The sequence below is a fragment of the Octopus bimaculoides genome, chromosome 7, assembly GCF_046866305.1.
Source record: "Octopus bimaculoides isolate indiv1 chromosome 7, ASM4686630v1, whole genome shotgun sequence".
NCBI classification, from domain to species: domain Eukaryota; kingdom Metazoa; phylum Mollusca; class Cephalopoda; order Octopoda; family Octopodidae; genus Octopus; species Octopus bimaculoides.
In genome coordinates this window covers 29,952,500-29,966,555 of record NC_142934.1, presented here as the reverse complement: position 1 = coordinate 29,966,555, position 14,056 = coordinate 29,952,500, and the positions used below count along the sequence as shown (strand labels likewise).

General features: G+C 36.3%; 1 protein-coding gene across 4 annotated transcripts in view; it reads right to left on the bottom strand.

Annotated features, from left to right (window-relative positions):
- LOC106873835 (disks large homolog 5) overlaps positions 1–14,056 on the bottom strand; it is a 191,427-nt gene that overhangs the window by 104,067 nt on the left and 73,304 nt on the right. For all 4 annotated transcript variants that reach the window (XM_089355087.1, XM_089355089.1, XM_089355090.1 and 1 more), the window contains exon 3: positions 1,520–2,950. In XM_089355087.1, coding sequence (XP_089211213.1) covers positions 1,520–2,950 — 1,431 coding nt within the window. The remainder of the gene's footprint in view (positions 1–1,519; positions 2,951–14,056) is intronic.

Genomic DNA, 14,056 nt, shown 5'->3' with positions numbered 1-14,056 from the left:
AAGACAACACTACCTCCTGCACTTTTATACAAGCTATCAGATGTAAACAAACACAAGTACACACATACCAAGGCACACAAGACAGCCTTCTTTTAGTTTCTGTCTACTAAATTCATTCACAAGGTATAGGTCAGCCCAAAGTGCAGCGCAAAGAGACTGAACCTAAAACCACATAGTTGGGAAATGAACTTCTCGACCATAACTGTGCTTTAAACTTTGAAACTTAAAACAAAAGTCTCAAATACTCATATATTAACTTCGCTACATTCAATTGTGTTACGGTACATGTCAAAGTCAACTTAATGCCATAAGCTTAGAAATACACAGTGCTTTGTAAGTCAAACATATACTATAGTGTGTAGGTAGAAATGTTTTAGAAAAGCTATTGAATTTTCTAAAATTAAAAATTAAATTAACAAGTAAGATAAATGGAAGTGGTATATGTGATTCAAGAATACCAAAATTAGTTCAAATGGCCTGAGGGAATGAAAAATAGTTACTTCAAAGGGAAAATATAAACCCAGTTGTGTAACATGAAAACTGAAAATAAATGAGATTTACAAATGAGATCCAATCAAAAAGTATTGGAGCTGTTGTTACGGTAACTAAGCTAAAGTATGCAGAGGAAAGCTGCTTGGCACAGATTGACCTGGAACTCTGTAATGAGTGCACACTAAGTTATAACGTTCTTGTTCACTTCCATTATTTATAGCAGTGCTTGGGAATAAAGTGTGTAGAGTGTAGTTGTCTCAAAAAGATTGGGTTTCAACTACACAGGGTCTCCTCAATTGTGATATCAAGGAAATCTTAGAGAATGCAACAAGGTAGCTGCTCACTATCTCCAAAAAAGGAGTTCCAGGAATTGTTCCATCAGTGGAAACAATGTTGAATAAAGTGAGTGGCTTCAGAAGTAGACTACTTCATAGGAGATTAAATGCCACATTGATATATGTGTTGCAGTTTTCTTTTTATAGCAACAGTACCAATACTTTTTCATCAGACCTTGTATTTAATCAATGTAATCTCTTATGCTTTTAAGTTGGCTCACTGTTGAAAGACCACCAGCACTAGTAGTTGATAGTATCAAGTTCAAAGGGTAGAATTTTGCAGGACAAATATTATTTAGGTTACATCAGTATTTCATCCTACCAGGAACAATAAAACCAAGTTTCACTTTTACATGAACCAATCATATTAATTAAAAGGATATAATGACAGGTGTTGGTGTGCAAAGCTAAATGGATATTTGTCATGGAAGTTGAACAGCTCATAATTGTCAAGTTCAAATCTTGTTAAAGTTCAGCTATCCAACAACATTATCGTTAAAAATTTGTTCAACAGACACATTGTCAGAAGTGATCCACTACTTTAATAATGGTTAAGATGCTGATCAATGGATTTAATAATAGATTATATACAGTATACTCAAACCTTAGATACATAAAAATAGAAAATGAAAAACAACCTAGATATTATACGAACATAAAAACATTAAAATAATGGGTAAAATCCTACTTACCATTTAATTCATGCTGCAGCTTCTCAATTTGAGCTCGTAATCCATTTGCCTCACGTTCACCCTGTTCAATTTCTTCTGCTTTCTCCATTTGCATCCGTTCAAAACTTTCCCGAAACAACATGTTCTGTTCTTCCATCTGTTGGTGATTATAACTAAGATGGTCTTGAGAAAGTAAAGAGTAACTGGAAGGAAAGTCTTCTCGGTTGCTGTTGCCATCATGTTTTGTAATGACATCACTGTACTTTTGGAAAAGATCTGCATAATCTTTAAGGGCTTTATCACGTTCATTTAAAGCCACCACAGCCTGATTTTGCAGCTTTTTTACATCACTCTCAAGGTTTTTCTTTTCTCCTTCAACAACTTCAATTCGTTTGGTCGCTTCCGTAACTTTGTCTTGCAACTGCTCTATTTCTTTGTGTACCATATCACGTTCTGACATAATCAAAGAGTACTCCCGCAGTGCAGCATCTCGTTCACGAGATACATTTTCCAGATCTTTTTTTGTTTGCAGATGTATAACTATTGTCTGTTGAGAGTCTTTAATCTGTTTTTCACGTTGCAGATTTAAGACATCTAATGTATCTTTAAGTTCACTGATTTCGTGTATGGAAGCATCCCAATTCCTGATTGCCGTGGTGCATTGTTGCTGCAAACTGTTTCTTTCACTCACAGCATTGTCTCGCTCTAAACAAAGATCTTCATAGCTTTTTTGTGTATGCCCTATTTCTTCACGAATATTTTTCAGTTCACTAAGTGTTGTTGTGTGTTTAGTAACTAAATCTGTATAACGTTGATGAAGTATTTCATACTGTTTATATAATCCATCATAAGTATGAGAAGGATTATCACACATTTTCCCAGCAACCTCATTCATACCAACTTCTAGAGTTGGTTCCTGATGTTGCTTTCGCAATTCTAAGACTTCTTGCTTTTCAGTGACTTCTTGCTCAAGACGTTTCATGCGTGCATTAAAATCCAAATTCTGACTACTAAAATTATCATTATTTTCAGCAGACTGTGACACCAAATTTAAGAAACAGACGTACTTTTTGCGATAGGTCTCTGAATCTTTTCCAGCTTCAGCCTGTTGTCTTTTTAACGAGAGCAACTCATTTTTAGCCCGTTCATATTGTGCTTTGAGTAAATCATAGTCACCAACCCTTTCAGAAGGACAAACCTCCCCATTTAGACTTGACCTATAGTCCTTGTTGCTTTGAGGTTGACTAACCTTGGGCATGAAATGAAAGTCAGCAAGTTTTGGTTTAATTGCATGTGAATCACTGCTATTCCCATTGTGACCTGGGGGGACAGTAGTAGTATTTTTTTCAGAGCCACATGCTTGGTTGTGGTTTAACTGTGATTCGTATTCATAAGATGGAATGAACTTGGTGTATGTTTTGGAATTAGAAGAGGTTGTAGAAGTAGTGGTATCTGTGAATGTAAAAATAAATAATAAAGTGGGACACTTAAATTAGGAAAAATAAAAGCATTTAAAGAGAAAAAATTTCAAATAAACCCTTATTGGATTGTCAGACTATTACTGAAACCTTTGTTATAATTAATGAGTTAATAGCAAGTAAGACTGGCTGGTGAAGTGGGGGAGGGGCTGTTTCCCTTGGGATAATGACTAAATCTGAAAAACACAGGCATGAGGCATAAATGAAGTAAAATTTCAACAAGGACTTGAACCTATATTGCAGACTTATCAAATGAATCACCACTACACCAATTGCTGTATGTTATAATAATCACTGTATGATATGTAATATCATTCATAGATTATTTCAAGTGTACTACATTTGATTTGAATACAAAGTACCTGGTATGAATAGAAACTAATGTTCTTTCAAGTCTTCAACAATTCTAATTTGAATTCAGTGCTCACAGGCACAAGGTTTAAACCAGATTGACTGAATAGGAGACACTGAAAAAATAAAAACAGCTAAAACCTATGACGCAGATATTAGGTAAGTATTTCAAGGTTAACATTAACAACGATGGCTTTCCAAAATATATTTTTAGTCTTTTTAGTTCAAATGTTTGAATAAAAAAAAAAAGTCAACTGGCTGTGAGTCAGTGAACTAAGACAGTGAGGAATGATTAAGTCAACTACATGGGATGTCATGTCTCAGAAGTTTCATTTAAATACACAATGCTAATGCATGATGTCATAGATGTGTTTGTTATGAGTAGATAATATTTTTCAAAGCAGTTACAAATGTAAAAAGGACAGCAGAGCTATGAACAACAACAATATTAATAATAATAATAATTTGAATAAGCACAAGGTCAAATTTTGAAAGAAGGCATGTCAAGTCAACTGAATCAATTTCAGTATATTACATATATATTTTTAACAACATTTAGAAGAGAGGAGATATTTTTCAAAGCAGTAATAAACATAAAAGATTAGCAGAGCTACAAACATCATTATCAATATTTAACATCTACTTTCCCATGCTTATATGGGTCTGATGGAATTTGTTGAGGCAGATTTTCTACAACTGGATACCTTTCCTGATACCAACCCTCATTTGTTTCCAAGTAGAACACTATTTCTCCATGACCAGACATAGTGTCATGGAAGACTGGAAATGAATAACAGTATTCTACTGGTATTTCTTTTAACAACATCTGTAAGGGTTGATGCTCATAAAGACATCCTAACAGAAAAGAAAAGCACTGAGCAAAATACACTAAAAGTCTGGCCACCTATTGTTTGTACTGAATCACCTTCCCTCATTATTTTGCTACTAATAATGACTTCTACCACCAGAAAAGCAATAATGAATGATAGAAAATTAATAATAATAGAAAAACTCATATTCAACAATGGAAAGACATCTACCTTTTAAGGAATGGGTGTGTTTCGTTAAAACACTTTAATTGCAGCCTATTTAGAAGAGACTAATCTGAAACATCCATTCAGTGAATTCATTTTCTAACAATGCTTAATTACTGCTTAGAAGGTCATTAGAAAGCTAAAACCAAATCCACCATAACTGAAAATGTAGGTTTTGTTAAGATTATTTTACAATATGTAATGTATGTATTTCTACATGGAACCTCATTTTTAGGTCTAGCTTCATCTTTGTATGCTCTAAGAACAATAGGAAAAGAAAGTTTGTATTAAGGGTGGGTTCCAGTTGTATAAAACTCCATATGAAACGTAACCCTTTTCATACAGCCCTACTCGATATTATCAGTATTAATCTTTTTGATACCAATCTGCCTGAGACTGCCTGTTTTCCTTTAAACAGGAAGTTTGGATACAAGTTTCCTGTTTAAAGTGATCTAAATTAAAACTTTCCATTAAAATTTCATATTAATTTATGTTTCAAACATCATTTAAATAATGGCAAATTATTTTATGAGAGTCTTCATTATTTTCAATATTAACTGAAAGAAAGGCAATATATTTTGACAGAAATATGGTAACAAAAGGGTTAGATTGGTCAGATTTTACTTTTTTATTTTTACTATATTATACTGAATACACTGCCTTTGTTTTGATTAATTTTGAAGGTCATGAAGAACTCAGTAAAATTGCTGTTATTATTAAGCTGGAATTTGAAGCATAAATTAAAATTTTGATGGAAGGTTTTAATTTAAATCACTTAAAAACTTTCTATTATAGTTCCAGGGAAGTCTCAAGCAGATTGCAAAAAGGTTAAAGTAAAATTTCATTCAAAATCTCATTGCATCATGAATGATATTCTGATATTTCAGTTGGGAACACCAGCATAAAAATACAAATACAATGTTACAGAGATTTTATTGAACTCTTCCAAAATTTTGATTAAAGATTGAAGGCAGTTGTGAAAGAGGGAGATCCAAGAAGACATGGGATGAAGTATTGAAGGCTGATCTCAAAATGCTGAACCTTACGAAGGAGATGACAGAGGACTGAGATATGTGACGCATTGCTGTACAAGAAGACCCACCCACCACAACAGAATTGAGATCCTACAACCAAGGCACCACATAAAAAGCAGTGATGATGGTGCCACATAAAAAGCACCTGTGGAGTTGGTGTTAGGAAGGGTATCCAGCTATAGAAACCAAGTCAAAACAGACTATGGAACCCAGTATGGCCTCTGGCTTTGCCAGTTCCTTTCAAGCCGTTCAACCTATACTAGCATGGAGAATGGGCATTAAATGTTGATGATGATGATGATGATGATAGTCTACTCATTAGAAATATAGCCATAAAAGGGTTCTAAATTAAACTTTGCATTAATGGTAAAGTAAATTATCATACTCATTTCAATCAACCATAAACTAAGTATCAACCTGCCTGCAACCACACTTGGTCCTATGATACAAACTTCCTGTTTCAAAGTTCAAACACAAGATTAATAAGGACAAAGTTATTTTATTAAATTCATTATTATTTTTAAAATTAATTGAAACAAAGACAGTGTATTTCAACAGAAATATAGTAATGAAAAGATTAAGATGAAATAGACAGCTTCCTGAAAAACAGCTAATTCAGCAATATCATCATCACCATCATTTAACGTCTAACATTCATGCATGGGTAGGACAGTTGACAGGAGCTGGCCAGGTAGAAAATCTACCCAAGGCTACTGTGTCTGTTTTGGCAGGGATGTTACAGCTGGATGCCCTTCCAGACATCCAACCACATTACAGTGTGGACTGGATGATTTTAACGTGGCACCAGTACTGGCAGGGTAACCAAGTAACTCATAAGACAAGAAATTATGAGAGGGGCAGGGCATTTGTGTCAGAGGATGAAAGTTAAAGTGTGACAGAGAGACAGAAGCAGGTGCCTTGCCACAACAGAGGGGATATTAGAGGAGGTGATCCTGTATCAAATGATGAAAGGTTAGAGTGTAACAGAGAAATAGAGAGGCAGAAATAGGTATCTTTCTATAGAGGAGGTACGTGGTTATCCAGTGAGAGATAGAGAGGAGATAGAGAGTGAGAGAGAGGTACAGAAAGAAGCCAATACTTGGTTACCTAGTCAGAGGGAAAACAGAGGAGAGAGAGAGAGTAACCAAAGGGGAAGAGATAGAGAGAGAGAGAGAGAGAGTAGGAAACAGCAAATGTGTAAGAGAGAGCAGAAGAGAGATGGTGTAGTGCTTGGGTATACTCACAAGTAACAAGAATATGAACAAAGAACCTGGTTAGAAAAAAAAGAAGTGGGTGTGGGTGGTGGGATGTGTGGGGAGCAGTGATACAGTGAGCACAGCAGTGAGGGCAAGAAAGGGGATTAGAAAACAATCATAATGTATGAGGAGGAATTGTGAGGAAGAGAAAGATGCAATTAGAAGAGGAGTTGTAGTTTGATTTCTTAGGGTAGAGTGGGTGAAAAGTGTGTTGTTACATGTGGGTGGGACACAACTCTTCTAGCACTCAGTTTTGTGGACGGGTCTTCCCTAGGACCTCATATTGCCAAACATCTTGGTCTACTGTCATTTACTCTGTGAGGTCCAACATCCAAAGATCAGTCCTCACCACTTCATCCCATGTCTTCCTGGGCCTCCCTCTTCCACAGGTACCATCCACTTTCAGTGACAGGCACATCTGTATACAGCTGTCTTCACTCATACACATCACATGTCTAAACCAATGCAGTCTTCTCTTCTGGAGACCACATTTAATCTCTTACGCCTAACTTTTCTCTCAACACAGTTGTGCTTTGTTGGTCATGCACACTGATGTGGCAAATTCAATGGAGCATACTACTGTCATTCCTCTCCAGCTTACGCATGTCTTCCACAGTCAGAGCCCATGTCTCACTACCACGTAACATAGCTGTCCTCACACAAGCATCATACAACCTAACTTTCACTTCGAGAAAGAGTTCTTTTGCTGCCAACAGAGGTAGTAGTTCTCTAAATTTCCTCCACCCAGTTCTTATTCTAGAAACAATGCTTTCAGAGCATCCACCACCGTTACTAATTTGGTCACCTAAATAGCAAAAACTATCGACTACCTCAAGAGAGCCTCCTGAGCATTTGACAGAGTTTAAGTCTCTTGTGCTCTTGGTACTTACTGTTCCTGCACATCTGTCACACACAAAAGCAACCTTATTTGATCATCTTCCCACAATTCCACTGCATCTCTTATGCGTCCATAGATTATATTTGGTGCAGTGAATGGAATTACCTCCCACTCCTTTCCTACATGTTGAACAGGGCCATTTGCCAGCCAGAATGAGAGTCTTATCTCCTTTCTTGCTAACAACAACTTTAGTCTTAGCTAAATCAACTTTAAGGCCCTTTGATTCCAGATTTTGCTTCCAAACCCAGAACTTCTCCAATTCTGCTTCAGATTTTGCAATACGAGCAAGATCATCCATATATAGTAGTTTCCATGGGCATCCAGTTTTGAATTCATCTGTTATGGCTTGGAGAACTATGAGAGATAAGAGTGGACTAAGAACTGATCCCTTGTGTACTCCAACTTTTACGTTAAATTCGTCACTTATTCAAAGTCAACTCTCAGCTTACTGAGAGCATTGCTGTACATAGCATGAACCCCTATAACAAGCCATTCCTCTACTCCTAGCTTCCTTAGAGACCGCCAAATAAGAGAGCAGAGAACCCTGTTGAAAGCTTTCTCCAAGTCAACGAAGGCTAAGTACAATGGCTTACTTTTGGCCAAATACTTTTCTTGCAACTGTCTCACTATGAAGATGGCATCTGTGGTACTTCTCCTAGGAACAAAACTAAACTGCATCTCATCTAGTTTAATTCTATCTAATTAGTTGAGACATAACTCTCTCTGTAATTTCCATGACCTGATTGAGCAGTTTGATACCTCTGTAGTTGTTTCTGTCTAAGGCATCACCTTACTCTTGTTGCAACTGACTATAATACTGTTACAACAGTCTTTGGAGATGATGCCTTCCTGAATAACTCAAGCAATTCAAGTAAACACTAAAAACATAAGATGCTGACCTGGGGTTACACAACAGCCAACACACTGAAGAAACATTATTTGGAAATGTGAAAAATTTTATAGATCATAGGGTGTTTAACCCTTTAGCATTCAGGTTACTTTGTCAAATGTAATATTTTTTCCTATAACTTTGAATTAATCATGTACTATCTAGTGGCTTTGAAATTTCAATGATGTGATATATTTTTAGAATGACATGGTAGGGTAGATGTGAGAAGCCAGATCTAGTCAGTTTGAACATAAAACAGAATATTTGGGCTGAATACGGCCAGTTTAAATGCTAAAGAGTTAAACTAGAATATTTACTGATAAATTGGTCATATACACAAGATTTTTCAAACAGAATAAAGTTTGTAGCTTCAAAAATAGCATGTGAAATACACATTACTCAAAACAATAAAAAATGTTAATGATATATTCTAGATACTATAACCAGTAGCACTTTTATATCTATTTCTCCAAGCCCAAAAAGGTTGGATGGATTTACAGTAAATATAGCAACTAGCTCCATGTCTCAAGATTACAATACTGATTTCTGCACGATTCTATGTTCTCATATGTGTCATCACTATTTCTTCTAAGATTTTGTTTGTTCTGTGTTATAATAAGGTTGCATTCATAAAGATTTTTCTTTTTTTAAACAATGACTGACTGATTGGTTTTAAGGTGATACAAAAGTTAGCTACGACTCTACTCTATCTAGTTTTATTAACTGAAAAAATAAGAACCATTCCCATTTTAAAGTGGGTTAGTTTGAGCTGGTACAATTATTAGAGCATAGAAATAAATGATTTGTAATATTTCTTCCAACTATGGCAGCATGCTAGCAGAATTGTAAGCAGATCAGGTCAAATGCCTAGCAGCATTTCATCTGTCTTTACATTCTGAGTTCATATTATGCTGAGGTCGACTTTGTCTTTCACCCTTTCAGGGTCGATAAATTAAATGCTAGTTGAGCACCGGGGATGATGTAATTGACTTACACCCTCCCGCAAAATTGCTGCGTTGTGCCAAAATTTGAAACCAATATTTCTTCTGACTCTTTACATTCTGAATTCAAATCCTACAGCAGTCAACTTTAACTTTCACTTCCTGGGGATCTATAAAATAATGTATCAATCAAATACTGGAGTTGATTTAACTGATTTAATTTTTCCACTAAAAATTGCTAGTTTTTGCTGGTCTTGTACTGAAATCAGATACAATATTAAAAAAATAACGTGCTTAAAAGCTAAAAAAAATAAGAAAAGTCTCATGACTTTCAGAAACTCTTCATTCCCAGAGAAACTGAAGCATGGAATAACCTATATGGAGCAGTTGTTAGCTATCAGGACACTATCCTTAAAAAATTCCATGCTTCTCAAAACTTGCCAATTCTGTTCCAGATGTGCTAATACCCCTTTTCTTCTTTATGGCTCTTTTACTGTTCACTTTTCCATCGTGTTTTATTCAGTGTACTATGCATGCCCTTTTGAAGAATTTTTAATAGAGTGTATCAACCTCAGTACTTATTTTTTAAAGCCTGGTATTTATTCTATTGGTACCTTTTGCCAAATCACTAAGTTACTGGAATGTAAGCACACCAGCATCACACACACACACACACACACACACACACACACACACACATACATACACACAACAGGCTTTTTTCAGTTTCCATCACAAATCCACTTCACAAGGCTTTGGTCAACTTAGAGCTATAGTAGAAGACACTTGGCCAAGGTACCACGCAGTGGGACTGAACCTGGAACCAAGTGGTGGGAAACAAGCTTCTTATCACACAGCCATGCTGGCTCCCAGAAGAATCTGAGTGGATAAGGTATTACCTGTATTGTAGTTTGATTAAATGGAACTTTTCCATTAAAATTTGGACAGAGTTGAAATTCAACAGCTTAAAAATCAAGCTGAAGTTTCTTTCCATTTTTGATTTGAGAATGATAATTAGAGTAGCAGGAATTGTATTTATTGAGTTCAGTGATAAGCTGCAATGATGACCAACATCCAAAATGCTACATGTATTTATTATTACTATTATTACCATTCTAACATAGGTAATTAAAGTAGATTATAAATCAGATTTTAACTGCATAGCAAACTATTTGTATGATTTTATGTTGAAAATCATTAATGTCCTTGGATTGTATTCATTTACCATGTTTAACTCTCTAGCAATCAAATTACTGTCAAACATAAAGCTTATTTATTCACATTGTTTTGAATTAACCATGTATCATCTCATGGCTTCAAGGTTTATATTTAGAATGATATTGTAGGTTATGTATGAGGGACCAACTCTAGCTATTTTAAACAAAACAGGTAGATTATTTGGGTTGGATATGGCTTGTTTAAATGCTAAAAAGTTAAACTTTCAGCATTCAGATTATCCTGTCATGTGTAATGTTTATTTATACATATTGTTTTGAATTAATCATGCATTATCTCATGGCTTCAAGATTTTGATGATGGGATTGTTTATTTTTAAAACAAAATTGTAAGGTAGGAGTGAATAGCTGGATGTGTCCAGCTTGAATATAAAATGGGTAGAATACTTGAGTGGGATACAGCTAGTTTAAATGTTAAGATAGCATGTATTTATATTTCCTAAACCTTTCAAATTATAAGTACATTAGCAAAATATATCTGGAGATTTTTAAGTTAACACTATATGCTGAGACAGATGAAAACATCTTGGCTGTATATATGATATATTTGTAGATAGAGAAAGAGAGATAAACTTGACTAATTTCAATCCCATGCTAGGGTTTTATCAACAAAAGACTTTCACTATTCATGGAGATATCATCATCAACACTTTAACACCCACTTTTCTATGCCTGCATGGGTTAGACTGAGTTTATTGAAGCAGATTTTCTACAGCTGGATGTCCTTTCTGCCACCAACCCTCACCTGTTTCCAAACAAGGCCAACTATTCTTGCAGAATATTGAAAATGAGTGAAACTACTTGTATGACAATCATTTTACAACTATCATGTGACCCAAACAAACAAACATACATATATAATGGGCTTCTTTCAGTTTCCTTCTACCAAATTCACTCACAAGGTTTTGGCTGACCCAGGGCTATAGTAGTAGACACTTGTCCAAGGTGCCATACAATGGGACTGAACCTGAAATACGTGGTTGGGACGCAAAACTTCTTATTCCACAGCTGTGCCTGTACCTACTGTTTATAAGACTACCATGACCAAGGGTTTAAATAAACTGACCGATTGGCATATATAATGCATTGTAAAGAGTTAATTCAATACATCATAAATTAGTGACACATTAATAGTAAATATATATATAGAGATATAAGTATGGTTGTGTGGTTGAAAGTATGCTTTACACCTAGCTTGGGATTCGGTCTCATTGCATGGCACATGGAGTAACTGTCTTTTTCTGGAGCCCTAAGCCAATCAATACTTTCATTGTGTATTTGGTAGAAGGAAACTGTGTAGATGTTTCTAGTGTGTGTGTGTGTGTGTGTGTGTGTGTGTGTGTGTGTGTGTGCGTGTGTGTGTGTGTGTGTGCGTGTGCGTGCATGCACACAACTTTGTCTTTCACCACTTGATACAATTGGCATTGGTTTCCTTTTATCCCTATCACTTAGGGGTTCAGTAGGAAGAGACCAATAGAACAAGTACCAGACTTAAAATAAGTACTGCAGCTGATTTGAATGACTAAGCCCTTCAAGGAGATGGCCCAGCAGGGCAACAGTCCAATGACTAAAACGCGAATACATACATACATACTCCAAAATTTTAGCACATAAATACATATGCATGCATCTAGACATAAAAACGCATCCATAAAACAAACATACAAATCTGCGCATACACTAACACCAAATACTGCACACACACACATATGCACAAATACCTAGATGATGTTGATAAAAGTTCCAATGAAGGAGCCTTGAATCTATGTTAGAGTCCGGCTCTTTCTCTATGGACAAGAAATACAGAAATGAAACTGATTGATAACATACATACATACATACACACACACACACACACAAAAATATTCACTTTTCCGTGCTTTATGGGTCAGACAGAATTTGTTGAGGCAGATTCTCTATGGTTGGATGCCCCTCCTGTCACCAACCCTCACCTGTTTCCAAGCAAAGAAATATTTTCCCATAAACAAGTTTTTCACAGAAGACTGGATATGTCTAGCTATGGGAAAATATTGGCTTGCTTGAAAACAGGTAAGCATTTGTATCAAGCATTATATGTATCATTATTTCATTTTACATGATGAAGCTTTGCTTTGAAAGGTGAACGGTTTAGACATTCATATAAAGCCAAGTACTTACTTATGAGTCCGGTACTTATTAATCTCATTTATTTAATCAAAACACTGTCGATCATAGCAAAGAAGAACAGCTTTTAAGCAGCATCAATGTAAAGACGGACAAGGAAAACACATATGTACAGTTTCTGTCAATCAAATTTTACTCCTAAATGATTTGTCACACACGCACACTGATTCTCCCTTAGAATTGTTAAGAGTACATTGAAAGGTAGGTCTGGTGAGATTGTTGAGATGCTTGAATGGAGACGAGTAGATTTGTGCTGCATCCAAGAACTAAGGTGGAGAGGAGGTTCTGCTAAGTTCCTCACAGGCAAAGAACATGGGTATAAAATTTTCTGGGTAGGGAACACTGTTGAGGTTGGGGACGTGGGTATACTTCTTGTGTGGAGAAATGGGTTGATAAGGTAATCGAGGTAGTCAGAGTCTGTGATAGAATACTAAAGCTTAGATTAGTGCTGCAACGTGGATTAGCAACTATTATCTCGGTTTATGCCTCTCAGCCAGGGCTACCTGATGAACAGAGAGACCAATTTTATGACACCCTCTTGCAGACTACATCATTGACGAATAACAGATACCTTCTCTTTGTGGCTGGCGACTTCAATGGGCATGTTGGACAGCATCCAGGGAGCTTCCATGGTGTACATGGTGGCAACGGATTTGGTTTCTGCAACGAGGAGGGACCCAGGCTGCTGGAGTTCTGTGATGCAAATGATCTTCTGATCCATAATATTAACTTCAGGAAACCTACCAGTCACTTGCTCACCTACCAGTCTGGTGGACACACTAGTCAGATTGACTACATTCTTACCAGGAAACGGGAAAGATGGCTACTCATAAATGACAAAACTTTCCTGGATGAAGAATACAGACCACAACATAGGTTAGTAGTTAGTGACTTCAGGATCAGGGCTAAATGGCTGCCCAGAAGATGACAAGCATGGAAAAGAAGGATCTGGAAGCTTAAAGATCCTGTAAATGGACAGAGATTTAGAGATGTATTACATGAAGCTTTTGACAAAAAAGAGGAGGATAGAGCACTACATGATGTGAAGACAACTGGAGGTTCCTATGTGATAACTTGTTGAGGGCTACTGACCAGACCTGTGGATGGTGCAAAGCCCCTCTCAATATAAAGTAATGTGGTGGTGGAACAATGTAGTTGACAGGGCCATTAGGGAAAAGAAACAGGCATGGAAGGACTGGAAGAGCGGTGGTCGCAGGGAACTGTATCAGATTGCCAGAAGGGAAGCTAGGAGACGGGTTTACTTAGCCAGAGGGGAAGC